The sequence below is a fragment of the Pleurodeles waltl genome, chromosome 8, assembly GCF_031143425.1.
Source record: "Pleurodeles waltl isolate 20211129_DDA chromosome 8, aPleWal1.hap1.20221129, whole genome shotgun sequence".
Classification (NCBI taxonomy): domain Eukaryota; kingdom Metazoa; phylum Chordata; class Amphibia; order Caudata; family Salamandridae; genus Pleurodeles; species Pleurodeles waltl.
In genome coordinates, this window is record NC_090447.1 from 214,197,175 (window position 1) to 214,223,781 (window position 26,607).

Sequence of the window (26,607 nt, forward strand, 5' to 3'; positions counted from 1 at the left end):
GGAGTAGCGTGCAACTCGCCGAAAAGCGCTTCGATGCCTCGTCCGGGGTAGTAAGCACTATATAAATATTATTACAATATAATACAATACAATTACATACAATAAATTTTACTTCTCCTTCATCTGGTAGGTCTGCTGCAATGCGGCAACAGTAAAATCCCTTCTTCAAAAGCACAATATTTAACTCCACTGATCCAATTAACATTTAATACAATGCCTTGCTGTCAGCCATGGTACATATAACACAAGTTACTATAAACATTTTTCAATACCATTAATCCCTTTAAATGTGTTTTATTGTCTTCCAGTGCATTATGATTCAACAATTAATTTATCTTACTCCCACACATCCAACACAGCCATGCACTTTGGATCCAGAAATTTGGTTGCCAGCTTCGAAGCACTATAATGGCTTACTACTTCACAGTTCATACAACTGTTCACACTACTGTTCACCTGCATTCACCACAAACAATAATTGTAGGAATAGTGATATAAAAACACAACCCGCTTTATGAGAAGTCTGAGCTTCTTTACTAAACCACACAATCCCTAAAATCAAAGTCAAAGACAGAATAAACGGCCAGTCATTACAGAAGAGTGAAACACATTTAGAAAGAGTGATGTAAAATGATGAACGTAGATACGAAGATCACAGATTAAAATAAGAGTTTGGAGGAACGAACAAGCCTCCCAAGCCACCAGTTCCTGCAACATAAGAGACCGAAGTCTGCGTGTAGACTCATTTTTTTCTATTCTAACTAAGTCATGTTATGATGACCTTTCATTATTAAGTTTCATAGTTTTATTCCAAAGCATATTCTCTGGTTCTGCAGTACCAAGTACCAAAACTGGGTACCCGCTGTCCAGTTATTATTGTGTGTGAACATAGCTTGATAAAATACCCTTTCCATGAACATAATGATCAAGAGAGCGATATTAATACCATCCTTCAACAATCTGTGGGCAATCAATTATGGCATTGTGTGGAAACTTGATACGGAGTCTTCTCCTGGACCTCAGCTCTGGTGTGAGGAAGAAATGCATACAGAATGTTCCTCTTTCACATCTTCTGCTTGACCTTATCAAATGCTTTCCCAAAGCACTGTTCCCACTTGAAATTAAGGAAAAAATATTCTATTTATGTTGCTTGACGGTTCTTTCTACTTGTGTGCGTTTATTAATATTTTGATTTTACCTTTTTGAAGTTGGGGTTGGCTTATGGTCACCCTGAGAAAAACACAAATCCTTATAGGGGGTGTACATATGAGCCCTGTTCACCAGTAAGTCTTGGGCATCGTCTGATCAGTAAACCAAAATGCATAAAGAATTCCTGAAATATATCGAAGTTCCTTGTTTTTGCCGTATCAGGAATGCCGAACATGCATATATTTTTGGTGGGATATGTTCTTCCAGTTTACAGATCTGTTCCATATTTCTTTTATTGGTGCTCACTTGAAGTTCGCTAACTCCGACACATGCTGGGATGAGAATCAGCCATATTATGCACATAGCAATTACCACCCGTTACTTGCCCTTGGTTTTGCAGGCCATTAATGCCAACTTAGTATCAGGAATTGTGCAGTTAATTGTACAGATTAATAACACCTTAATAAAAAGTGCTCATTCACTCCCAATATGACTGCCAAACTTTCCTGGCATTAGGTTTCAGTACAGTACTCCTGCACCTTCAACAGCGTCTCAAAATCTGATGATACCACCACACCATAGCCACAGTTACATCTCTTCCAGCCACAAATGTACCAGCCTATGATTTGTGGCTGCAATCCAGGCATCCCTTTCCAGGATGGGGGCAAGCCCTAGGACTTATTGCGTCACCTCATCAAGATCACTGCATCTTTGCATGGCTGCACACTTGAATTGACACCCTGTAACATTAGTGCACCTACAAGATGTTCACCTATCCAGGTCCCAATTCTGGCACAGGAACCAGAAATCCAGGGGAGGAAGAGAAACAGAACTCAACAACTGGGATACTCACTGAGGTCAGCACTGAACGAAGTCTGGATCTTTCAAAGTCTTTAGGAATAAGGAACATGCAAAGCTTCGCCAAGCCTTCACAGGGCAAAAAACAGAGCCATAACAAAATCCCCTTCACCACTTCCCCGCTGTTCAGCAGTAAGTTTGATGGTTAGGCTGTGTAAGGAGGATTTAACTAAGAGATCAGGTATTATTTGATGAAGCTAATAAGTATTTGCTATTATTATGTATTGTGCGGTCTCAACGGAAATAATACACTTGCTGAATGAAGGAAATCATCTTAAACACAAACATAAAGTAAGTCAAATGTAGGGTGTTTTACCACCAGTCTTAAGAGAAAAAAAGACCAGCTTTCTAACCTCTCTTCTGGCAAAGAAGTTGCTATGAAGGTCAAGAAGTCGAAATGGCAGGCAGAAGAGGCTAGAAGTAGACCTTTCCTGCATTTCACTGATATAAAATCAAAGGCATGACAGCACCTACTCAGTGGCATGTTATGAGAGTGCAGGATTTAGCAATTTTTCAATAGTCATGAACTAGACAAAGGCGATTATGTTAGATTTTCAGGATATGAAGAAAATATAGAGTTTACCATCTTGGAAGGACATATCCAGTGAGAGATGATGGTGTTCCATTAAGCAAAAAGCTTTAACAACAGCCTGGGAATCAGATTAGGGACACAAAGAGCAGGTGAATCAATGTGATCAGCTGCGAACCCATTGTAGATGCTCTGCCAGTGAATTAAAAAAAACTAGATTTATCTTCAACCTGGAGCAACCTTGGGCAATGAGAGGTTTACTTGCTCTGCAAAGGTGACTGCTGAAAAGACATATGCAGTATTGGAACCTATGCTCATGGTACCGGACAAGCTGAAAAATAATTATGTTAAGAAAATTGCTCAACACCCCTATTTTGAAATGTTTTAATTAATGTTAGAAATGGGGTATCCAGTTGGCCTTGGTTTGCACCCTGTCCAAGTAGGGACCCTCACTTTAGTCAGGGTAAGGGAGCCACACCGCTAAGATAACTCCTGCTGACTCCCTTGGTAGCTTGGCACAAGCAGTCTGGCTTATCTCAGAGACAATGTCTAAATTATTTGTACACACACACACACAGTAGCACAGTGAAAACACCACAAAAGTACTCCCAACAAGTTAGGCAAACAGCCAATATTGATCTGAATTAAACAAGACCAAAATGGCATAAATCGAACATCCACAAGCAAAGATACAATTTGCTAAAGAGTAAATCTCAGTAAAGCACTTAAAAACACAATATCTCCAACTGGGACTATTACGGCGTCTTGTGGGGTGGTCACAGAGTCGCACAAACCCCAGGTACAGTGCTTATAGAAAACGAGGGACCAAAGACATTACGGATTCGGGGAGGTGAGCCGTCGCTGGAGCTGGTGCGGCATTAGTTCCTTACTGCTAGGCAAGGAAGGTGAAACGTCAGTTCCTTATGGTTGCAGGGGAGGTGATGGGACGTCAGTGGCCAAGCATCGGATCATTACGATCCAGCGGGGTTGATAAATCCAGCAGGTCAAGACACAATGCATCAACTTTGCGGTGTCGCCATCACACCATTGGGCTACAGGTACTGCGGCGGAGTTGGGTGTCAGTAACACAGCAATCAGGACTCATGCTGCGGCAGGACTTCAGAGGTACTGCAGAGGTGCCGGTCTTGCAGCAGCGGTCGCAGTCTTTGCACTCAGCAGGGACCACTGCTCCGGTGCAGGCAGCGCCATTGAGTCAGAAAGCAGTGCCGGTTCTGAAGTCATATTGGAGTCGATGTATTTTGTTTCTTCTGAGTTACACCAGAACTCCCTCCCAAGGGCCCAGAAACTGGATTTAGCACCACTTGGTGAGTCAGGACTCTCAGCAAGAGTGCCTAGGTGCTGGTAGATGAAGTCTTTGATATCCATGAGACTTCTAACAGGAAGCAAGCTCAATGCAAGCCCTTGGAATCCTTTGGGAGAAGGAAGAAGAAAGCAAAGTCCAGTCCTTTCACTTAAAGGACTGGAGCAGCAGGTCAGCACAGTAAAGCAACAGGCAGAGTGGCAGTCCTTCCTACAGAATGTAGCTCTTCTTCCTGGCAGAATGTCCTTTGTCCAGAAGGATTCTAGAGTTGTGGTCGCAGAGGTCCAATACGTATACTCATGTCTGCCTTTGAAGTAGGTAAACTTCAAAGGAAAGTCTTTGTAGTGCACAACACCCTGCCTTTCCTGCCCTGTATGAAGGACTGGCACAGCCCTATTCAGAGGCAAGTGTCAGCTCCTCTCACCACTCTAGCCCAGGAAGACCCATGCACACCTTATCTACCTTTGTGTGACTGTCTATAGTGAATTCACAAACAGCCCAATTGACATAGTGACCAGACGTGTATTCCACAGACAGGTAGAACCACAGCATGGTTAAGCAAGAACATGCCCAGTTTCTAAAAGTGGCATTTTCAAACTTACAATTTAAAAAACAACTTCAACAAAAGATGTATTTTTAAATTGTGAGTTCGGAGACCCCACACTCCAACTCTATATCTGCTCCCAATGGAAAATTACACTTTAAAGATATTTCAAGGCAATTCCCATGTTAACCCTTGGGAGAGATAGGCCTTGCAGGAGTGAAAAACAAATTAGCCATATTTCACTATCAGGACATGTAAACAACACCAGTACATATCCTCCCTTTTAAATACACTGCACCCTGCCCATATGGCTGCCTTACGTCCACCTTAGGGTTGACTTACATGTAGTAAAAGGTAAGGCTTGGGCTTGGCAAGTGGGTGCAGTTGCCAGGTCAAAATGGCAGCTTAAAGTGGCACACACAGGCACTACAGTGGCAGGTTTGAGACATGCTTACAGGGCTACTTATGTAGGTGGCACAATCAGGGCTGCAGGCCGACTAGTAACATTTGACTTACAGGCCCTGGGCACCCATGGTGCACTCTACTAGGGACTTACTAGTAAATCGAACATACCAAATATGGATAAACCAAACACCAATACAATTTACACAGAGAACACTTACCCTTTAGCACTGGTCAGCAGTGGTAAAGTGCACAGAGTCCTAGAGCCAGCAAAAACTAAGTTCAGCAGAGGATCAAAAACAGGAGGTCAGAAGCCTAAAAGACAGGGGAAACTACACCAAGAGCTGACAGGTCTAACAATTAGCGTAATCATTGAAGGTGTGATTTGACAAAGCGTGGCCAGTCATTAAGGGCAGAGGGGTCATGGCCTCCCAACCTTTTTTTCAAAGCATGAAGAGCGCCTGACAGGCTGTGACACTTTTCATGTTCAGGCAAGGCAGGTAGGTACTGTTCTCCTCTCTTTGGCTGATCCATGACAAGGTAAGGAAATGAGGTGAAAATCTTCCGTCTGTCCCTTCCTGAGGCCCACAGGTGCCACTGAGGCTTCCTAACAACCACCCACAGTTTCTGCCATTTTCCGGTAAATGTATTTTTTTTTTTTTTTTATGCTGCGTTTGTGTCTGTGTTCGAATGTATGTGTATTTATGAGAGCGTGCAGTGAATAAATATGTGTGTGAGAGAATGTGCTTGCGAATGGTGGGTGTGGGTGTGTGTGTGAGAGAATGTGCTTGCGAATGATGGGTGTGGGTGTGTGAGAGAATGTGCTTGCGAATGGTGGGTGTGGGTGTGTGTGTGTGTGAGAGAATGTGCTTGCGAATGGTGGGGGTGGGTGTGTGTGTGAGAGAATGTGCTTGCGAATGGTGGGGGTGTGTGTGTGTGTGTGAGAGAATGTGCTTGCGAATGGTGGGTGTGGGTGTGTGTGTGTGTGTGAGAGAGAATGTGCTTGCGAATGGTGTGTGTGTGTGTGAGAGAGAATGTGCTTGCAAATGGTGTGTGTGTGTGTGAGAGAGAATGTGCTTGCGAATGGTGTGTGTGTGAGAGAATGTGCTTGCGAATGGTGTGTGTGTGAGAGAATGTGCTTGCGAATGGTGTGTGTGTGTGAGAGAATGTGCTTGCGAATGGTGGGTGTGTGTGTGTGTGAGAGAATGTGCTTGCGACTGGTGTGGGTGTGTGTGTGTGTGAGAGAATGTGCTTGTGACTGGTGTGGGTGTGTGTGTGAGAGAGAATGTGCTTGCGAATGGTGTGTGTGTGTGTGTGTGTGTGAGAGAATGTGCTTGCGAATGGTGTGTGTGTGTGAGAGAATGTGCTTGCGAATGGTGTGTGTGTGTGAGAGAATGTGCTTGCGAATGGTGTGTGTGTGTGTGTGAGAGAATGTGCTTGCGAATTATGTGTGTGTGTGTGTGAGAGAGAATGTGCTTGCGAATGGTGTGTGTGTGTGAGAGAATGTGCTTGCGAATGGTGTGTGTGTGAGAGAATGTGCTTGCGAATGGTGTGTGTGTGTGAGAGAATGTGCTTGCGAATGGTGGGTGTGTGTGAGAGAATGTGCTTGCGAATGGTGGGTTTGTGTGTGTGAGAGAATGTGCTTGCGAATGGTGTGTGTGTGAGAGAATGTGCTTGCGAATGGTGTGTGTGTGAGAGAATGTACTTGCGAATGGTGTGTGAGAGAATGTGCTTGCGAATGGTGTGTGTGTGTGTGTGTGTGAGAGAATGTGCTTGCGAATGGTGGGTGTGTGTGTGCGAGAGAATGTGCTTGCGAATGGTGTGTGTGTGTGAGAGAATGTGCTTGCGAATGGTGTGTGTGTGTGAGAGAATGTGCTTGCGAATGGTGTGTGTGTGTGTGTGAGAGAATGTGCTTGTGAATGGTGTGTGTGTGTGAGAGAATGTGCTTGCGAATGGTGTGTGTGTGTGAGAGAATGTGCTTGCGAATGGTGTGTGTGTGTGAGAGAATGTGCTTGCGAATGGTGTGTGTGTGTGAGAGAATGTGCTTGCGAATGGTGTGTGTGTGTGAGAGAATGTGCTTGCGAATGGTGTGTGTGTGTGAGAGAATGTGCTTGCGAATGGTGTGTGTGTGTGTGTGAGAGAATGTGCTTGCGAATGGTGTGTGTGTGTGTGTGTGAGAGAGAATGTGCTTGCGAATGGTGTGTGTGTGTGTGAGAGAATGTGCTTGCGAATGGTGGGTGTGTGTGTGAGAGAATGTGCTTGCGAATGGTGGGTGTGTGTGTGTGAGAGAATGTGCTTGCGAATGGTGTGTGTGTGAGAGAATGTGCTTGCGAATGGTGTGTGTGTGAGAGAATGTGCTTGCGAATGGTGTGTGAGAGAATGTGCTTGCGAATGGTGTGTGTGTGTGTGTGAGAGAATGTGCTTGCGAATGGTGGGCGTGTGTGTGTGTGTGTGTGAGAGAGAATGTGCTTGCGAATGGTGTGTGTGTGTGAGAGAATGTGCTTGCGAATGGTGTGTGTGTGTGAGAGAATGTGCTTGCGAATGGTGTGTGTGTGTGTGAGAGAGAATGTGCTTGCGAATGGTGTGTGTGTGTGTGTGTGAGAGAGAATGTGCTTGCGAATGGTGTGTGTGTGTGTGAGAGAATGTGCTTGCGAATGGTGTGTGTGTGTGAGAGAATGTGCTTGCGAATGGTGTGTGTGTGTGTGTGAGAGAATGTGCTTGCGAATGGTGTGTGTGAGAGAATGTGCTTGCGAATGGTGTGTGTGAGAGAGAATGTGCTTGCGAATGGTGTGTGTGTGAGAGAGAATGTGCTTGCGAATGGTGTGTGTGTGTGAGAGAATGTGCTTGCGAATGGTGTGTGTGTGTGAGAGAATGTGCTTGCGAATGGTGTGTGTGTGTGAGAGAATGTGCTTGCGAATGGTGTGTGTGTGTGAGAGAATGTGCTTGCGAATGGTGTGTGTGTGTGTGTGTGAGAGAGAATGTGCTTGCGAATGGTGTGTGTGTGTGTGAGAGAATGTGCTTGCGAATGGTGTGTGTGTGTGTGTGAGAGAATGTGCTTGCGAATGGTGTGTGTGTGTGAGAGAATGTGCTTGCGAATGGTGTGTGTGTGCGTGTGAGAGAATGTGCTTGCGAATGGTGTGTGTGTGCGTGTGAGAGAATGTGCTTGCGAATGGTGTGTGTGTGCGAGAATGTGCTTGCGAATGGTGTGTGTGTGTGTGTGTGAGAGAATGTGCTTGCGAATGGTGTGTGTGTGTGAGAGAATGTGCTTGCGAATGGTGTGTGTGTGTGTGTGTGAGAGAATGTGCTTGCGAATGGTTGGTGTGTGTGTGTGTGTGTGTGTGTGTGTAAGAGTGCATGTGGACGAGTGAGGGGAAGTATCTGTGTGGCCACTCATGTGACCTGCCCTACTGCACAGCCATATTACTGGCCACCAGTGGATTTGACATGATAAAGAGATCCTGGCTATTGTTTATTGTGCTGAAAAGAAAACATTACCTCATGCTGTGGAAAAGACAGACTATCCAATGTGTCACTCTAGAAAGCAAAGAATGTACCATTTTAGGGGTTGGCTAGAATAGACAGTAATCTTTCTGAAATAATATGAATGTGAAACCAGCTGTGATCAGCCACATGTGAATTAGAGTCTTTCTAGACATAATAAGTAAATACATGAAAAATAAAAGTTTCTGCATCCGAGACTTCGTAACAGAAGCCCGATTAGTTTTTCTCATGTGTCAAATTTGCTGAGACTGATCTTGCAAACCGCAAGTTTCATTTTCCCCAAACCAAACTATCAACCAACAGGAGAAAGTCTGCTTTAAAAAAAAGTTACTATTTTTTTACCTTCTGTATGAAGAAACTGAATATGCATAATATAAATGCATAGTTCTCATCCATCACGTCATTTTGGTAAGAACAGAAAAATGCAACTTTCACTTCAAAAATAAAACTTTATAATTTAATGCACTCAAAATGTTCTTTATTGGTAGCAGACAAGACCCAAATAGAACCCACGAGAATAATTGTCTATGATAAGACACGTCTTTTACTCTTTTTTTTTTTTTTTTTGTCTAAAATGTCTGACCGCTTAGTTTTGTTTCCAAACAGCATTCACTCTCCTGTTCATCCTTCTTTTAACCACTCTCTCCTCTCCCACTGGGCTACTAAACTCATTAACTGCAAGTCGCTTCCAGCTATACATCTGCTCACTATTATGGGACCTATAAGATGTTCGACTCTGGCAAATACTGAGAGCAAAACAGTCGATTGAGAAAGACTTTACGACTACCAAGTGTACAATCTGTTTTGCAATAACATCCAGTCGGGCTGGCGAGTATACTTCACCATGTTAATATGATGGACATGGACCACATTCATGATGTTTGTTAAGTAAAGTTATTCAGGAGTTTGTGGCAATTAAGTAATTAAATTCTTAAAGTGCTAAGTCATAGGATACAATAAGTTTTGAAGCTGTCTCCATTACACAAATTCTTGTTTCACAAAGGTATGCTCTTTACATTGAGAATGTGATCATCCAGCTTGACCTACATTGAAATACCGGAGTGGCTTAAACATTTTATAAAATCTGTCCTCATTGATAATAATGTTTGGCTTTATGAACCATAACACATTTTTAAACGTGACAGGATATTTATTCCAGTAAGTCTTGTTGCATTTACAAAGTTACATAAAAAAACAGGTCATAGAATAAAATGTGCAAACAAAAACACAAATGCTCACAATAATTGCAATTCATTTACTTTTTCTTTAAAACATACCTACTATGTCACCCTCATAGTAAACAAAAGAGACATCTCCGCCGCCTCTCTCAATTTTTTTCCACTCGAGCCTGTATTTTGAATTTCTCTGTAGACTGTATACACATGACAAGACAGCTTCTGCGAAGATTGAAAAAGAGAACGGCTGTGTGTCAGGGTTTATTTGATGTAATTTTTTTTTTTTTTAAGTAGTAACACTAGTCATGGAAGTGGGCATCATTCAATTCCTAGCTACGCATGTGTTTGACAAGTATAGCACAACACGGAGTCTAATAGTTTCATGATCCACATTGCGCTCCACCAATGTATATCAAGTACAAATCTGGAAGGGGACACAGTGAGTTGTGGACATAAAAGGGTATCATGGTACAGCAGCTACTGAGCTATATTGCATGAAGAGGCTTTTTGTGTGTTTAGGTGATGGAGTATCAAACTTCACTGTCATAATCCACCCTGCATCATCAGTTACTAAAGATTTAGCAGCCAGCAGTCTATTGACTCAGCTAATTTTGGCCAAACGCCGTCCCAGAATCAAATGGGACACCCTCACCCTCCTGTACGAGCAGGGCGGTTTTGGCGTGCCGGTCTTCCAGTTATATTATCTAGCGCCTCAATGTTACTTTTCTTATTATTGGTATAACCCAGATGCTCAGCTCCCATACCTCAAGCCGGAATCCCAACAGGCTCTTAACACCGCTAGCTTCACTCCTCCCCTGCAGCCTACCTCCTAAACCCTCTGACACACCTACCATTTCCATGACTTGTTGGGCCTAGATTTAACTGCACAGATTGCTCTGTGTCACGCTTTCATATTCTCCACACATTCCCACTAAGAGTAATCCCTGACTATCCATTACTAAAGAACAACTGATATGGCATACGCTCCTGTCCTGTCAACGCCACACTATGGGAGATCTGTTTGTCAATGGCCACATTGACCTACGCTCCACTTTAGATTCTCCCAGGACCCCTTCACCCATTGATAAATTCATTTGAATGCGTCTACATAGCACTTTGCATGAGAAACTTCTGGCTTCCCTCAGGATCCAGCAGAATTTCTTCCTCTCTCCTTAGTAATCTCCTCCACCGACAGCTCCAGACTGGTCTCTTGCCTCTATCACTCAAGTCTGGAAAGGAAGCCGGTGTGCACACCCCCATCCCGAGCAGCCTGGGAACTCGATATTGGATACTCCCTTTCTACACAGAGCCTATACCACTCCTATATTCCTAGTATGCTATGACCCTACTCATTCACATCAGTGCCACTGCTGCAGGCTGATCATGCTGATTTTGAGCACCTCACTTGGACTTGCAGTGTGGTCCGCACCTATTGGATAGGCATTTTTGCCACACTCTACACTATGCTAGACCTCGCTATTGACCCAGATTCCCTAATGGCACTCCTAGGATATGGTAAACGCGGAGCCCCTGTCTTCGCAGATTTGCAGCCATGGCTTTGTTTCTTGCCAAACGCTGTATTGCCCTTCAATGGGGTAGCAGTGCACCACTCACCATCACCAATTGGCCAACAGACATGCAATATAGTGACATGACTGGCGAACTTTAGCTTCACTTCAACCCCCCACCTCTAGATCTAAGGACATCTGGGCATCCTTACCTGCATATGTTCTGACTTTAGAAAATGCCACCACAAAGTGCCATTACCTGCATTACCAATACTATATACCTATATCTCGCCTACCGCGCTCCTCCTCTCCTAGGTTCTTTATCCTTAAACAGATGTTCTCATTAATATTAACACTCATTCAACTATAATGATTTCATTGTGTATGGAGGCACTTATCACTTTTTCTGCATTATAATATTCGACTGTATTATGCAGCAATGTTTATGTTCTAGATACTCTAATAAAAAAACATTTAATTAAAAAAAAAAAAGATTTTGCATTCACTAAAACCTGACTTACTCCAGCCACTCAGGGAGTGAAAGCCATTCTAGCACAGTCACAAATGTGGAGCAATCACACTCCGTTATTTACAAACTTTTTATTGTAACTTGAAGTTCCATGTAAACATTTGTCAAATAATATTCATCTTCCCATCACATTTGTCAACATACTTCATTTTAAGAATCATGAGAAGGTTCTTAAACAGAGGCTCTAATTTGTCCACACGGATTCGGATTAAGTGCTTGGCTTGGACCCTTCTTCAGTTGCAAGGGACAAGTAGACTGCTAATGCATAGCCTGTGTGTAGTAAATACGAAGCGTTGAAGGCCAAGTAAGGAGCAACTTTTATTATAAGTAGAAGCGTAAGGAACAGGTCCGTTCAGGGAATACACCAGGCTCAACTGACTTCAGGAGACTGCACGTAATAGAATGTGGAATCTCCCTAGGTCAGAAAAGCGAGCATTCCAGTACAGTACACACTACACATCCCCCTTCTTATCCAACAACAAGAAAATAAATGCGAAGGAAAAAACAAGGAAAATAAAAAAAAAATAATAATAATAATGAAAATAATTAACCATGAAAATCAGAGACGTCAGCTAAGTATCCTAACACGTAATCCTTCAACCAACCAGGAGGCATCACTTTCCTTTTCCCTTCTACAGAGTCACACTGAAGTGCACACTCAGACACATTCCCATTCTCTGACTCAGCCATCGAGTCACTCCCTGACTCAGCCATCGAGTCACTCACACCCACTTCCTCACTCAAGACACTATCACGAAGAATTTGTGGAGACGGGGCGGCATCGTGACACGTAACCTCATCTTCCAACCATTCAGCCCGTACAGGCCTTCCCTACTCACCTCTCTTACAGTTAATGTGGACTCCATTCCACCCCGGTCCCTGTATATTCCTAAGTAAAACAATGCGCTTAAGATTCCACACCTTACCATCACTCAGTTTTACGGCATTGTGCAAAACTTCCATAACACGTTCAGGCTCAAAGTACTGGCTTTCACCCTTCTTGACTTTATAAGGTTTCTTTACTCTAACCCAATCACAAACATTGATTTCAACAGGCTTGACATGATGGAGCTTGTCATAATAAGACTTTGATTTCCCAAGAGATCTATCCAAACAATCCCTTACACTCTCCACTGACCAATGTTGGATGCCTGTCTCAAACAACCAAGCAGGGTTATGTTTGCCTCTGGGACTTCTTCCCTCACACATAAATCTAAGACTACTTCTCTTAAACCTGATGGAGGAATCATTCTATCACATCTCCAAAGAACATTGTTTACAACAGTGAGTTCGTTCCTGACCTCCCAAAAACTTCTGCATTGTTCAGGTAACAAATCCTTCTTAGGCCATCCCTCTAACGCATATTTTAAAATCAACTGTAAATTGGTGTCCACCTCCATTTCCTTCCTCCAACTATCTTCGTTAAGTGCAGGACTACCAGAATCATGTATAAAAGCCACATTCCATTCACACCACGGGTCATCAACGCACCTCTCCAACAAATTAGGTAATCTAGAAAGGCAATCAGCCATTACATTACTCTTCCCAGGTACATACACGATGCGATAAATGTAATCCTTTAAGCGCATAGACAACCTTGAAATTCTAGCCGAAGCCAGTACACTTCCTTCACTCGTAAGAAGTTTAATCAAAGGTTTGTGGTCACAGCAAATGGTTATGTCTTTTCCCCACACGAATGCTCGGAAGTGCTCTAAAGCCCAAGCACAAGCTAAGGCCTCCTTCTCTAGAACTCAGTATTTCGCTTCTGGAGGAGACAACGATCTGGAAGCAAAAATTATAATCTTTTCCTTACCATTACAATCTTTTTGAGACAACACAGCACCTAGTCCTTTATTACTTGCATCCGTGGTAACAAAAGTATCCAACTTAGGGTCAAAACTTCCCAAACATGCAGCCTTGCTTAATTCCCTTTTCACACACTCAAACCCCTGATTACATGTTTCATTCCACATGAATGAAGAGTTCTTTTTAAGCAAAGATCTTAAATTGTAGACCTTACTGGCAAAGTTCGGAATAAATTTGGCACAAAACTCCGCCATGCACAAAAAAGATCTTACTTCGTCCTTAGACACAGGAGGAGACACCCCAATTATAGCATTCACCAAAGAAGCTTTAGCTTTAACACCCTCACCACATATCTCATGTCCCAAATATTCCACACTACTCTTTGCAAATTTGCACTTACTCAGTTCAACAGTCAACCCCTTATTACCCAACACATCCAACACATGTTCCAACCGCTCATCATGCATGCCCTTATCCTTTCCAGAAATTAAAATGTCGTCTTGGAAGCACATAACTCCTTTGATTTTCCCAAAAAGTTTGTGCATAAGACGTTGAAAAACAGCTGCCGCAGACGCAAGACCGAAGGGTATCCCCTTGTATTGGAAGCATCCAAAGGGTGTGATGAAGGCTGTTAGACCTTTGGAGTCCTCCGATAAGGAAATCTGATGGTATGCAGAAGACAAGTCGATAGTGGAAAACCAACAAGCTCCCTCCAGACTAGAAACCATTTCCTTGATTTTGGGTAAAGGAAAACGATCAATCAGAATATTATTATTTAAATATCTTAAGTTCACACATAAACGGATTTTTCCATTACTACGCCGAGCTATAACTACGGGCGAAATCCATTCCGAACTCTCAATTGGTTCAATCACATCCATTGAAATTAATTTGTCCAGCTCCCTGGAAACTTCTTCTCTGATCATAATTGGTACAGTTCTGACTTTATGAATTTTTGGTACAGCTTCCCTCTTTAATATGATTCTATGTTCGAAACCGGTAAGTTTTCCCAAGCACTTATTAAATACTTTTGGAAATTTGGTTTCCATCAAGGAGGTCAAAGAGTAGTCTTCGTCGTTCCCCATTAAAACCTTGTCTTTACCATTTGGATCCAGAATCAACTGTAATTGTCCTTAATCTTTCCAACCTAGAACAGACGGTCCTTTTTTGGCCACATATAATTTGCCTCTTGCACTCCTATTCTTGAATGAGAAAACCAACCACCTAAAACCTAACAAGTTTATTTTTTCTCCTGTATAACTTTCCGGCTGAATGTCAGGTGGGGAAAGCTGCTTGCCAATTTTATCCACGAAAGATTTGTTCCACACATCTTCATTCACGATTGTGAATGGTGAACCAGAGTCTGCATACATTGTGACAGGTACTCCACCAATTTCCATGTCACATATGGGTTTTTCCTTAGTGTTAACCTCCATAATATTAAGGATGACATTCTTATCCTCATCCATCCCTCTGGGATCCGTTTCCACTGTGTCACATTTTACAACGTTTTCACCTTCATATATATATTTGACTATTTTCTTTTTAGATTTACAGACTTTTGCAAAATGGCCCACCACTCCACATTTGTTGCACTTCAATTTTAATGCTGGACACGACATGGAGTGAGCTAAGTGGTCTTTGTTATCACATCTGTAACACATTCTTTCAGTTTCCCCACTCTGTAAGATTTTTCCAGGTTTCCGATTGGTCACTTTATAAACACCATCCTCATTTTTTCCAGTAGATTTTAATTCGGACAAACATCTTTCAGAGATATCTGCTTTCCTTACTATGGCTAAAATTTCTTCCAGAGGAGAATCGCCATTTATCCAAAGTCTCTCTTGAATAGATTGATTGCTGCAGTGCATGACAATTTGATCTCTAAAAGTTCATCATGAATTGTCCCAAATTTACAGTCTAGGGCCAATTTCTTTAAGTCTGCAACATAATCATCCACTGGCTCATTTTTTTCTTGTTTCCTTTGGAAAAATTTATAACGAACGATTCCCATACAGACTTTTGGAGCAAAATACTTATCAAGCATCACAGCATTAAAAGCACAAACATCGCCACTTACAGGGTTTTTAGACATTTTACTATATGTTTTCAGGCCCATAGGACCCAAAGAATGCAATAGAATTCTCTTTTTCTGTTCTGCAGACATCTTGTTATCAACATCGATAGCACCTAAATAATTAAAAAAATAGTCCTTCCACTCTTGCCACTTAATGGGTGGAGAATTACCCATGGCCCAAAATGCTTGTGGAGGAACGATTGTAAAGTTAGCTTGAGCCATATCCGAGGCAAATGTCAGGAATAAAAATTGTACGAATATTAATTGCTCTTCCCTTCCCGGACCTGTTATTACTTCCTTCTTCACAGAAGATATTTTCTTCTATTTTCTTTTTATACTTGTTTTACAATCAAGTCCAGCTTCAATTATACTTCTTCCCTTTAATTAAGATCAAAAATAGCACTGTAAAATCAACAACCATGCTGCCATGTTTCTATTTTGACCAAAATGTATACAGAATCCGCCTCCGTGCTCCGTGAATCCTTTTCTTCTATATATATATTTTGTTTATGAAAGGCTAGCGTCTCCGTCACTAGGGAGACGCTAGCAAACGCCACGTCAGTCTACTTAGCGTTTTGGTTGCCAAGGCAACATACAGAGGATGCGGCGTCAGTCCTTGAAAATGCACACGCAGCGTCTGTTGAAAACAGACGCTCGTGCTGGACTCGCGCCTCGTAAGCGCCTGACACCAACGGCCGGTGTTTTGAAATTAAAATAGGCTGTAGGTTAGGAACAAAACCAAAAAAATATATATTAATAATGAGAAAAACACCTACGGAATGTCCCACGGCGGAGGTCAGGCAGCACCACACGGCGAGGCAGTAAAGCGAGTTTGAAGAGTCAAAACAAAAAAACGATCCGGACTGGAAAAAAAAAAATACAACGGAGGTTCGAAGCATCCATCTCCCTAGTCGCCAAATTGTAGTAAACACGAAGAGTTGAAGGCCAAGTAAGGAGCAACTTTTATTATAAGTAGAAGCGTAAGGAACAGGTACGTTCAGGGAATACACCAGGGTCAACTGACTTCAGGAGACTGCACGTAATAGAACGTGGAATCTCCCTAGGTCAGGAAAGCGAGCATTCCAGTACAGTACACACTACACAGTGAGTGAAGCTAATCTTGGTTCCTCAACTACATTCTGATACTGGATGCCCCAGAGGCAGGCAAATCAATGAGGAACAAAACTTTGGATGGGTTTTTACAAAAGGCTGTTGGAGCTCTTGAAAGGGAGATTGAGTCTGTGGAGTGCGGTTTTCTAGTGTTACTCCCATGCTGGCTCCTTCTGCTCCACTTTTGCCTGCTCCTCAGTTATTTTTGCCACCTTGCAGTCACCAGGCGCCTGCTTTGAGTTATTCCCAAGAGGTGCAGGCCAGAACACTTCCCAGAAGCTTGAAAACTTGTAGCAAAATGGATGCTAGAGGAAAGATAAACGTGCACGTAATGCTGCATCTACAGAGCCAAAAATTGAAAGAAGAGGGGCCGAGGCAGTCTCAAATGGTATACAGTGTCTCAGCAGAATCGCTTTTGGAGGAGACGGAGAAGAGACTTTGACCAGTTATAAAGCCTCTTTCCGCCATTGAAGAGACTTTGGGGAGAGTTGTCCAAATGTTCACAAATAAACTTTTGCCTAAACTGAAGTCCTACCAGCTGTTGTCGCCACCTTGTCGTAGGTCAGTGGTAGGACCGGTTGGGGCTTTCCCCCCATTAAATGGAGACTTGGTTAGTTTGGGTACACATAGCAGGGCTGATCACCCTATTTTTGGAACCGATACTGAGCCCCATGAGTTTCCTGGAGCCGCACCTGGTGCGATAACTTTGAAGCAGCAACAGCAGAGCATAATTGATTCTTTTAAGTTTGATGGGGTTGTGGAGATTTTATGGAATAGAGGTGATAGGGACCATGGTGACAGTCAGGAAATAAGGTCCAATAAAGAGGGAGGGCATAGCAACAAGGGGGCTTCTGTGTTACACCTTCCCCCAGAAGCAAGACCCTTAATGGCAATGATCGCAAATGTCCCTAGCCTTCGTTCAAATAGTACTTAATCGTTCATTGAATAAAGAGCAAGGTTTTATAATGGCTGCATTCCAATACAAATTTTCCCTTTCCCCAGGCGACCACTATATTAATGGTGAGGAGGGTGGCATGTTTGGGGAAGCTGCCGAAACAATGTTAAGGAGACAGTATTGTGATAAACTTTAATTCTTCCTCAGTTTTTAACCAGGTCTTCTCGAATTGTTGCAGGTCTGGTTTAAAGTCTATGGGTGCATCTTCTTTGATTCGGCTCACAGCCCTTTACCTTCGCCCTGCTATTTTTTCATTGGGGTGGTGGCATACTAGAAAGTGTGACTCTTTTAGCGGGCTAGGATCTGCACTGTTCCACTACAGAAATTTTCAAAGGAGGGATCCTTCAACTCTAACCGACATGGACTGACTTATAGAGCTGGAGAATCATAGCTTCTTGGGTCCATTTCCGAATTTTGGTCCTTTCCCAAAGTGTTTGACAGCAGAGGGCTTATCAAAGCCAGAGTATCCAAGCTCTCTGGTGGAGAACCAACAAACTAACCAACGCCATTCAATTCAACTGGAAGAGTAAGGAATAAGCGGTTGAGATTTATTAGATGTACCCCCAGTTAGACACTGTTATTTCCCAGGGTCTGGTTACTATTATAAATTGGAACGCAGTAGGATAAGGGTCCAAATTAACTAATCCAGCCTGGGGGGCCTATATAGACCAGCATAAGATCTGCATTTTTCAAGAGACAGTGGATTTGGAGCCCAGGTATAGACCTGGTTTTATAACTTTTTGGATCCCCGCTTGCGGGGTAGTTTCGGGAAGACCTTCAGAATGCTTACTAATTTGGCTCAGCAGCAATCTCAAGAGCAAAGCAAGTGAGAGACATTTTGACTCCACCAATATTGAGGGACTAGTTCGCTCCACTAATAAAGAGATTCCACTTCTGTTGATAAACATTTATAGCAGATATGTGGGAAAGCGGAGAGTCAAACTCTTGGTATGTTAGTTAAAAGAGATTACCATGTTCTGATAGCAGGGGAGGGGACTTTAATACTACCTTTGAACCTTATTCAGCGACCCAGAAACTTTGCAGGGAGGAGGATCAACTATGGGGATTCCCGCAATTGTCTGAGCCCAATAGGTGCGGGATGACTCGAACCGCGTTACAGTTTGTTGATATTACGCTGTCACATGGGCTTCAGCCATGTAATGGCCACTCTCGTTCAGACGCCAACCCAGCTCCAATATTTAGGCGTGGGGTGTATAGGAGCTGTATTGATTATTTGCTTCTAGATATCAGTCTGTGGGGTCATTTGGTCGACATGGAGGTGTTGAAGCATGAAGAGAGTGACGATGATCCACTGATATTATCTGTTAGGAATTTGTCCCCATGTTTAGATGACCCTGGTTTTGGTGTTCTTGGGCAACAACTTAAAGTGACTAACAACAAGATGAACGCTGAGTGTGAAACACTTAATACTTCCCTCTATATGATTGCCTTCCTGTATAGAATGCTGGCTAATCATATGGAAGCTATCCTCTTACTTGGTCTTGACTATGGGAAGATAGTAGAAGTGCATTTCAACCTTTATCATTCCCTTAAAGGGCAATCTGTTAAAGAACTAGCAGGTAAGGTGGGGTCAAAGAGAAGCAGCAGGTGGTATACTAAAACATGCAGGTAAGCCAAAAAATTGATACTTAAGACACTCAAAAGTGGGGATAGAGACTTAATAAGCCAAACTAGGGCAAGATATAGGATGGAGTTAATTCAGGCCAGGAGGCAGTGGGAAGAGAAACATTGGAAAAATGTCTTGGTAGCTGCCAGGAGAAATTATCAAAGACAATTCTGGAAATTGGTAGCACATGACAGTGAGGCCTTCCAGCCCCCGATGGGGTTGTCAATTCAATGAGACAAATGGGTTTTACATTTTGGAGCACTCTACTCCGCCATTGAAAATTCTAGACCAGAAGTGAAGGGTGATGTGGAGGGGGGGAAGAGATCAACTCCACTCAAGTTTCCTTTAACTTAAACCTTGGCGGCCATTAGCTTACTCAAGTGAGGCAAGGCCCCTGGCCTTGATGAAGACCCAGGGGACTTGTATATTTCCAATCCCGATATCTGAGCACCTTACATTAACCTGGTTTGTAATGCGGCAGCATCAGGTGCACCAATTCCACTCATTTGGAAGGGGGCAGAAATAGTTCCTCTCTTTAAAAAGGGCAACCATGGTGATCCTGTAAATTATCGGCCACTCATCGATAATTTGCAAAATATTTTTTCTAAACACATTTTTTGACAGGTTGTTAGAATGGATCAAGGAAAGTGGTGCTATAGCTAGGCGTCGGGCAGGATTCAGACTTGCAGTAACTGTTGTGGATCAGGTTTTGAGATTTTTACTAATGAAATGGAACATTGTGGATATAGGTGGGGGGGACCTATATGCCGCTTTCACTGATCTTCAAGCAGCCTTCAACTTAGTTCCTAATGGAATGTTGTGCGGCAAGCTTCAGAAGATGGGTGTTCCTTCTGAGCTTTTAAATTTAAATATCCACCAACATGAAGACACTTTTGCATGAATTAGAAGTGGCAATTAAGGCGAATTAACAGACTCCGTTAAAGCTGAGAGGGGAGTGCGGCAGGGCTGTGTTTTGGTGCCCATTCTCTTCCTTCTATACATTAACAATTGTATCAAGTATTTGAACAACTGTGTGAACAACTTCACCAGCTTGGCAGGTAAGGAAATACCGCGGTTGCTTTATGCAGATGATACCCTTATATTGGCAAAACAAAGAGGGGTCTCCAAAACCTACTCAACAATTTGTGTATTTTCTGTAAAGACTTTGGGCTAGAAGTTAATGCAGCAAAAATTAACCTGATAGTATGCTGTTCTGGGAGGGAAAAGGTGAAAATCAGGGTGACCCTGAACTCTGCAAGTTTGGAGAGAGTCTCTGTTTTTGACTATCTAGGTGTCAGATAACTGATTCAGGTGACTGGGGTGCCCACATTATGAAATGCTCCCACATAGTAAGTTATGGGGGAGCCTTGGGTGGAGGGCTACAATTACCCAGAGTACACCAATTAATCCGGTAATGGTAATATATAAAATCCAGGTAAGGGGTGCAGCTCTGTATGGAGCGGAGTTGTGGGGTTTCAGTAATTTGAACACCCTTGCAGTAAGAGAACAATTTCCTCAGGCATATCACGGGGATGGGGAAGGGCATCCTGCTGGTGCCTCTCAAACTAGACATCGGGTTGCATTCAATCTTAGACCTGACGATTTTAAAGCCTCTACTATATTGGAACCGACTCTGGAGGACGGAGGAATTGCAACTTTCTAGGGAGCGGTTAAGGGATATAATGGGGCGAGCCCAGGTTCTGGAAAAAGTAAGATGGTTTAGGAAGCTAAATTTAGCATGAGCAGAGCTTGGCTTCCCCCATTATTGGGATAATCCTGAAGCAATGCCATCAAATGCTGCCTCCTAAATCAAACAGATATATTGGGAGAGAGCATCTGTTCTGCCCATTTAAATGGGTGGGCCTGGGCCCGCGACCAGGGAATTTCTGCAAGTCAAGGAGCATCCAGAAGCGGAGTCTTTCATGGACTTGATTGGACCAGCTTGTGCTAGATCTTTGTTTTTACAGTTCAGATATGGTATTCTAGCAGTGACTGCTTTGACAGCCTCGTAGTCTTCTATGGGGCATGGTGACAGTAAGTGTAAATTGTGCTTGGGACTGATGAAACTGATGAACATTTGTTCCCCTGTCCAAGATATGCAGCCTTGAGGAGAAAATGGATTGTGCCACTGTACACAATTTGAACACTAACTTCTATAGAATATGTAAAGCAATTTGTCACAACTGGTTGTAACCGCTATTTCGAAATTCACATTTGGCTTGGTCCATAATACAAAACAAACTTATGCCTCTTGGGTAAGATGCTCGGTGCCTTTAAGATTTGATAGAATTACAATTCTGTGGTTATCAGCTAAAATATGGAATTCACTGTTGTAGTCGTTGCATGTTTTTAAATTTTGCAAAATGATTTTATTGAATGAGTGCACCCTTTCTGGTTTTACCTATTTGTTTATATATCTATCTATCTATCTATCTATCGCTCTGCTTTTAATTTTAGGTTTATGAATTGTTATTCTTGACAATGAGATAAATGATTTTGATATGTCAATAAACAGAGGATGCTCACACTGGTGGCAAAATGCAACCAAATGAAAACATTGACCTAGCAGCAGAATTTTAAAAAACGAATAACTCCGTTCTCGAGCACTGATAACCTCTAGTTAATTTCTCAGATGGTAATATAAGATTAGGAAATCATTTTCAAGTCTGTAGTCTTTATGGATCATAAGTGGTAGCTTGTGCAAATAATGGGACACTATTTTCGCTCTCTTCTTTTTCTTCGCTCCTCTTTATAGTCTATTAGATATTGGCCTGATCTAGTTCCAAGAGTCAAGTGCTACCCATGCTTGGCAAGTGGCTGATCTGGAACAAACAATAAAGATTTTGATAGCCCTTCTATTATTATAATATCTTAATCTAAATATATGACTGTTTTGAGTGATGCCGAAAGCCACACTAATTGTGCATGTCTCCTGATATTTTGGTATAAGAACTATCATGAGCAACTTCCTAATCGTGTTGATTATCCTTTATAAGCATGAATGAAATAGGTTTACCAAGGGTCTTGCTGGGTTGAAAGCATATTTCCTATAAAGGAACAATACCTATCCATAGAATAATTTATTGTGTGCAACTGGTGTGTCACTTACTCTCAAAATTGAGCCTGCACATTTTATGTTTGGATCTTAAGTTCATCCTCCACACGGATGATAGTCACCAGGGCTTGGATCACCATCAAGACCAGGGTTGGTCCTCTTTCACTGATGTCACTCAGCACCTTTTCTTCCTGATGCAGGGTTTCCCCATGTCCTAGCTTCAGCCTCAGACAGCGCGCGGAAACAGGAAATTCAAGATCATCATCAAACTACTGTCTCAACTGATTCCATCAACTTTCCCTTGAATTTCAGTTACATATAAAAAAAACCTGGTCTGAGGAGTCAGCAGGTCATTGCCTGCATGAGAGGAAATCAGGATCTATCCCAATTGGTGGTAAGATCAGAATCTAGGCATTAGCTGATTTCTTTACAGATGTATAACATATATGTTAATCTTGTAAACATTCTTGCAGAACCCCCTTGTAATGTTACATAGTGCATATGCAGAATGAATGCTCACTGATCCGTGACATTTTACTTGGGTTTCTTAAAACCATAGTTTGTATACATTTTTTTTTTTTTTTTTTTAAATCGGTATCTATGCACTTATTCCCCCCCTTAGCCTGGAAGACAGTCACTTTCAGCTATGTGTAAGGTTATTCTCTGGATCCACCCCTCTCCAGAAACGCCCCATGTTCTGCTCATTCAGCAGGAAAAAGCAGACCACCACAAGACATTAAGGGACTGAAGAGCTGACTGATGAAAAATAAGAACTGACAAAACTAATATGTCTAACACATACAGGCAGTCACAAACAAAGTTCTTGCAAACACAACAATATTAAAGCCAATCAAGAAGTACACACTATGACAATGTTTATCTAAACAATGCAACAATCTGAATTTGTGAAACGGAAGAACATCGAAAATTATAAGAAAGAAGCTGAATTTCCAGTAAACATCTGATTATTTTTAAAATATTTTTTGTTTCGTTGAAGCACTTTGCATGACATGATAGATCACTGAGCCCATTATTGTCACAGAAGTGGTGATGTAAAGGTATAAGGCCCAACTCCATTTTGAGTAGGCCGCAACTTCATTTTATTTATCTCTGCAAAATCATCAACATCTCTGCCTTTGACGCTGATGTAGCCTGTCCTTATCTTTCCAAGATACAATGAAAGTGTCAAGGCACTTAGAACATGTGACACTCATGTGACATCAGCCTGGAACAAGTTCACTGTTTCAAGGTCAAACAAAGAACAAGAACAACATCAGTGTAATTTGAATTGTCATATTTTCACTTTAAATGTATAGAGCGATGAGTTATAAATTGGGTTTCTGGTTGGCACACCTAAGTACCCTGTCTAAGCAGGAGCCAACAATCCTAGTCAGGGTAAGCCAGATACACACTACAAGTTAACCTGTGTACACCCCCTGGTAGCTTGGCACAGAGCAGTCAAGCTTAAATTTAGAGGCAATGTGTAAAGTATTTGTGCTATTCCCTGGTACCACATGTTATCTGTCTCGTGTTAAGGGAGTCTTTTAGTTCTTATAACAGACCCCTCACCTACCAACCTAGTTGGTGACATGTGTCACCATAGTGGTCCCACTCCAGGTGCCTAGCGCCTACGGGTGTGCTTCCTACCTGATTACAGCAGAGCAGGTAAATTATTAAGGTTTTGTGCACCTCAAAAGTGTTTCATGCATAAACTGAAAAAGGGGGTGTGGTTTAAAATTGTCTACAGGGCACCTACATACTAGTGTAGCTTTATTGCCGGTGCTCTCTGGCAAGATTAAAAACAGTGTATGTTGCATATGGAGGCCTAATGTACATCTGGGTTGAGGTTGACATGTCGCAGAGTGCAAACAGTGAAAAAGAAACACGAGTAAAAGGAAATAAGACAAAGGAAGAATTCTCGTGCTTGCAAGAGAGAGTTACCCGAGTCGCATGGCAGGTTGAAAGTGCCTGGCAAGGTTTGGAAGGTATCTAAGTGAGAAATATTGTGACATTTGTAGTACAAAATACAATAATATGAGCTATGAAATGTATAAAAATTAATTAAGGCAGAACCAAGTCACGAGTGACGATGAACAAAGGCATAGAGAAATTCTGTCTAGTGAATGGAGGTAGTTGGTTAATTTACTCTATTTGAAAGCATCTGGAATACCATGCTCTGCGCACATGCAATTGGTGTCTCTTAATTAGAAAAAACAAAAGTTGGCCAAAAGTGCCCTATGCATTCTGTCCTGAAGATTTTCTCGCTAAACCAGAGACTGAAACTTCAATGTGTGTTCTACTACTTCTTGTTTTCCAAGTATCAACCAAGCAAGCAAAACAATGGATGAGTGACAAAACAAATATCTTACATGGGAGTTGATTGGCAAATGTGTAATTTAAACTGTAAGACATAAGACTTTCTTCATCCATTGGACACACATATTGCTATGTGCTAGAATACATACCCTTGCCTCAAGAACAAAAAATACTCTGAAATGATCGTTCATTATAAAATCCTATTTCTTTTTCAATGTAAATATTCTTCCTATGTGCAGTGCCGTCTCTCAATATGTTTTCTTGGCAAATGTATTATTCAGTAATTCCCTATTTGAATGTGTGGATAACATCGTTCAACTTTTTATTGCCTTGTTATTATTCATATTTATGTTTGTTAAGTGAAACCATTGGTTGTACTTACGATGTTACAGAACCTGGGGGTGAAACTCTTTAGGAGCGATGTGATGAAGCCACGCTGTGGCTGGGATATCACTATTTGGGGTGACATGGTCAGATACTTGGGAGTGAGCTCCCAGCAAAAGGGACAGCTTCTAAAAATCAAGGTAGTTTAAGTAAGTGTGAAGAGAAGCAGAGTTGTCCCAAAAAAAAGGGATGCCCTTAAGGCATAAGTGGAAGAAGAAGCAGGAGGGAAGTTCAAGGATGTAGCCTCTGTGGAACAACCCTCAGGCTATTCGATCCATACAGCTTGATCTCAAGACTGCCACCTGAGATCACTTCTCCAGTGGCAGGTCTTTTGACATTTCCGGAGGCTGTGCAAAGAGAAAATCCAACACGCACAAAGTACATTGGAAAGAAATACCGCCAGTAAAATACATAACAAATTTCCTTGAAACAATATTAGGAGAAGTATGTAAATGCAGTATGATATATGTCGGGTCTCAATTTTCAACAAAATAGTGTAGTGTTTTTTTCCAAGTATATTTTTTAACACAAATAAGTATTTTCTTTAAAAATAAAAAAAAAGCACATAAAGATCACTGTCCATTTACAAACATGCGTACATTATACTTCAAGAAAACAGTGCATTGTGTTTAGTGGAGGGAGCCTACTTTTCCAGATGGCTTCTTCATTTAATTTCTCAAACAGTCCCTTTGAGCAGTTGCTGCTCCTGACAACTATGGACAACATTATACCAAAGAAGGTATAATGATACACCTAACAGCATGTGATGAGAGAGAAACTCCTCTAAATCTCCCTTTATGTACAGTAACAACAGTTCTGCCAACAAGCTAAAGCTGTCTGTAGCCAGACCTATGAAAGTAGCAACAATAGGTCTGGCTGACAGCAAAAGTTGTAAGTAAAGAGAATAAAGAAAGTAGTCATGTTGGGTCTACACATAAAAACAGAGAAGGAGGGGGAGTGGTAAACCATCATAGCCACTCAGACGTGATCTGTATCAGCTCCACCACATTCACCTTGAGTAACGAGGTATTGGGCTTCTAATCCGTCCTCAATGTGATCCCTCCGGGGCAGATGGAGCCAGAAGAGGGGAACTGGGACAGACAAGAAACGTGGGACTTGCGCCAACCAAAGGCAGTGAGGGGCATGTGCTTAGAAACAACCATGTCAGTGGGACTGACGCCCGTGGAGACTAAGAGGAGCGAGGAGAATCCGGCCTCCCAGCCAGCATGAGAAAGCCTCCCTTCATGCTGCGGACCCTGGGGCACTAGCCACCTGCCATTGCGCTATACACAAGTAAGGACAGTGCTCCCCCAGCCTTTTTGGACTGCGGATGACATGCCCTGCAGTACAGCACGTTGAGGGGCGGGCCCTGTAATGCCACTGGGAGCCTGAGGCCTGACAGGCGACTCTCTGGCTTCTTCTGCACTTGCCATTCAGCCGGGCATGTACATGTGCCCTCACATACAGGGATCAATCTCAGGCGGAGCCTCTATGAGACTATACAATGTGAGTTGCAACGGGCCTGGTTCAACATTGGGGCCTCACACTCACGCTTCAAAACGGCAGTCATTATGCACGACCTGCTGTGACGGCAACAGCCCAACACTGCAGGGACATAGGCTCCCCCTACAAACTCTGGGGCTCCTCCTAGGTGCCTCATAGCTATATACCTTATAGTTAGGATTCCTGCTGCTGCCTGCCACCATAGAGCCTTTTCACTGCAACTTGAGCACTCCCTGAGGAGCCCCATGTAGAGCGAGC

The 26,607-nt window shown here is 42.5% G+C and overlaps 1 protein-coding gene across 2 annotated transcripts in view; it reads right to left on the minus strand.

Annotated features, from left to right (window-relative positions):
* Window positions 1-26,607, minus strand: part of JAM2 (junctional adhesion molecule 2) — a 323,144-nt gene that overhangs the window by 145,008 nt on the left and 151,529 nt on the right. For both annotated transcript variants that reach the window (XM_069204089.1, XM_069204090.1), the window contains exon 3: window positions 9,582-9,701. In XM_069204089.1, the coding sequence (XP_069060190.1) occupies window positions 9,582-9,701 (120 nt within the window). The remainder of the gene's footprint in view (window positions 1-9,581; window positions 9,702-26,607) is intronic.